This window comes from Onychostruthus taczanowskii, unplaced genomic scaffold (assembly GCF_017590055.1).
Source record: "Onychostruthus taczanowskii isolate IOZ18803 unplaced genomic scaffold, ASM1759005v1 scaffold77, whole genome shotgun sequence".
Classification (NCBI taxonomy): domain Eukaryota; kingdom Metazoa; phylum Chordata; class Aves; order Passeriformes; family Passeridae; genus Onychostruthus; species Onychostruthus taczanowskii.
The window spans coordinates 4,351,220-4,353,181 of NW_024505561.1; the positions used below are offsets into that span (position 1 = coordinate 4,351,220).

Here is a 1,962-nt window from a genome sequence, read left to right on the forward strand (position 1 = left end):
CCATGGTGGTTACCAGCACACCCCAGCCCCACAGGGGGTGTGGACAGGCATGGGAGAGGGATGCAGTGCAGTGCTGGGAAACCTCCAGCTGGGTGTGCCAGACAGAGCAGCTGCACGAGCTGCCTCCTCTGGGGCTGGGATGAAAAGGTGCCTCTCCCTGCTCCAGGCTGGCAGGTGCAGCAGCGCTGAGCACAGAGCCAGGCACGCAGAGCCAGGCAGGGCTTTGTCCCTAGTGGGTTGGCTTTGCAAGAGCCCCTGGCTCCAGGCAGGGGAGCGATGGAGCCTGTTGAAGGTGCTGGTCCTGCAGTTGGACTCTGCCTCCTGCCATCAGGGATGGTCCATAAGTCACAGGCCAGGCAAAAGGGAGGGGCTAGTGCTGCTAGACGGAGCTGGAGCCGGGCGGCTGGCTGTTGCTGTTGCTCTCCGAGGCGGTCTTGGCAGTGGAGGAGGTGGCCAGGGAGCCGCTGTTCCTGAAGATGCGGAGCAGCCTCCGCTTGTAGCCCCGGAAGGCGAAGAAGTAGATGATGGGGTCGATGCAGCAGTTGAGGTTCATGAACGCCACAGTGACTTGCAGGGACATCTTGAAGGCTTGCTGCTCACGGCAGGATGGCTGGTAGAGGATCTTCCTGACCATGAACTGGACAATGTTGAGGTGGTAGGGACTGAAGCAGAGCAGGACAGCCAGCAGAACCACCAGGATGACAGTGAAGGCCCGGTGGTGGTGCCCGTTCTTCACCGTCAGCGGATTCTCCTTGGCGGTCTGGCAGAGCTTGAGGTTGATCCTCACATAGCACACCAAGATGATGCCCACAGGCAGGAAGAAGCCAAGCATGCAGGCCACCAGGAGCAGGTAGGGCAGATTGGGAATCTCCTCAAAGTTGAAGTACTCCATGCAGGTCAGCTTGTCTCCCATCCTTCGCGTCATGGGCCGCAGGAGCAGCGGAGCCGTCTGCAGGAACACCAAGGACCAGATGAGGACACAGATACCCCTGGCACGGCTCATCTTCCGAATCCTGCCGGGGTGCCTTGTGCGCACCACGGCAACGTAGCGGTCCACGCTCACGCAGGTCATGAAGTAGATGCTCACATAGGTGTTCATGTAGAAAATGAAAGCTGTGATCCGGCAGAACCAGTCCCCAAAGGGCCAGTCAGACTCCAGGATGTAGTAGGCAATCCTGCCTGGCAGTGCCAGGGTGAAGAGGGCATCGGAGAGCGCCAGGTTCACCAGGTAGAGGTCGGTGGAGTTGAGTTTCTTCTTCCTGCGCTGGAAGGTGATGCAGAGGGCCAGGACATTCCCACAGGCACCGAACACCAGCAGGATGATGTAGAAAAGGGAGAAGGTGACTTTGGTTGAGAAGTGGTGGTTGTGCACATTGCAGCTGCTCTGGTTGCTGGAGGTGAGATTGGTGGGCAGGAACACATCCTCCACAAGAGCCATTTCCACAGTGCCTCACGAGCTCTTGTTCTCTCACTTGGAATAAGAACACACGTGAAACTTGCAGCTTATTGATAACAGGAGTGGCACACTTAGAGCTGGCCCTCATCACAAAGCAAAAGCCCTGTCCCCTGCTCCAGCCACCTCCCCCAGCAGCACACAGCTCGAGTCATTTGGAAAAATGCTTCTCTTGTGATTTTGGTGAGAGCATCTCAGCAGTGGCTGTGAGTCAATTCTCCTTTTCTTATCACGAGCTACTCTTAATTTTGTTTCTTCACAAGTCCAATCAGTATGAGAAAGGACTGGAGGTGCTCGGAGGGGTAATTGCCTGTCACACAAGGAAGGTCCCAAACTCATCTGGTGGCAATGATATAATTTACTCATTGCAGCAAGGAGAATGAGGAGCTTCATTGAGAAAATGTTCAGGAACTGGAGGGGCCGGGGACTGGGAGGGCTGGGGGACGGGCGGGCAGAAGTGCTCAAGATCACTTTCGCAACCCTCGGGCAGGACCAAAACTTCAGCAACG

The 1,962-nt window shown here is 56.6% G+C and overlaps 1 protein-coding gene across 1 annotated transcript; it reads right to left on the bottom strand.

Moving 5' to 3' along the window:
* Positions 1 to 379: 379 nt before the first annotated feature.
* Positions 380 to 1,438, bottom strand: LOC121346022 (G-protein coupled receptor 183-like). The gene has a single exon (XM_041423429.1). It carries the CDS (start codon positions 1,436 to 1,438, stop codon positions 380 to 382), a length of 1,059 nt encoding a protein of 352 aa, XP_041279363.1.
* Positions 1,439 to 1,962: the final 524 nt, after the last annotated feature.

Excerpts from the sequence above, each read along its gene's own strand:
- LOC121346022 (XM_041423429.1), bottom strand. The coding sequence starts at position 1,438 with ATGGCTCTTGTGGAGGATGTGTTCCTGCCCACCAATCTCACCTCCAGC.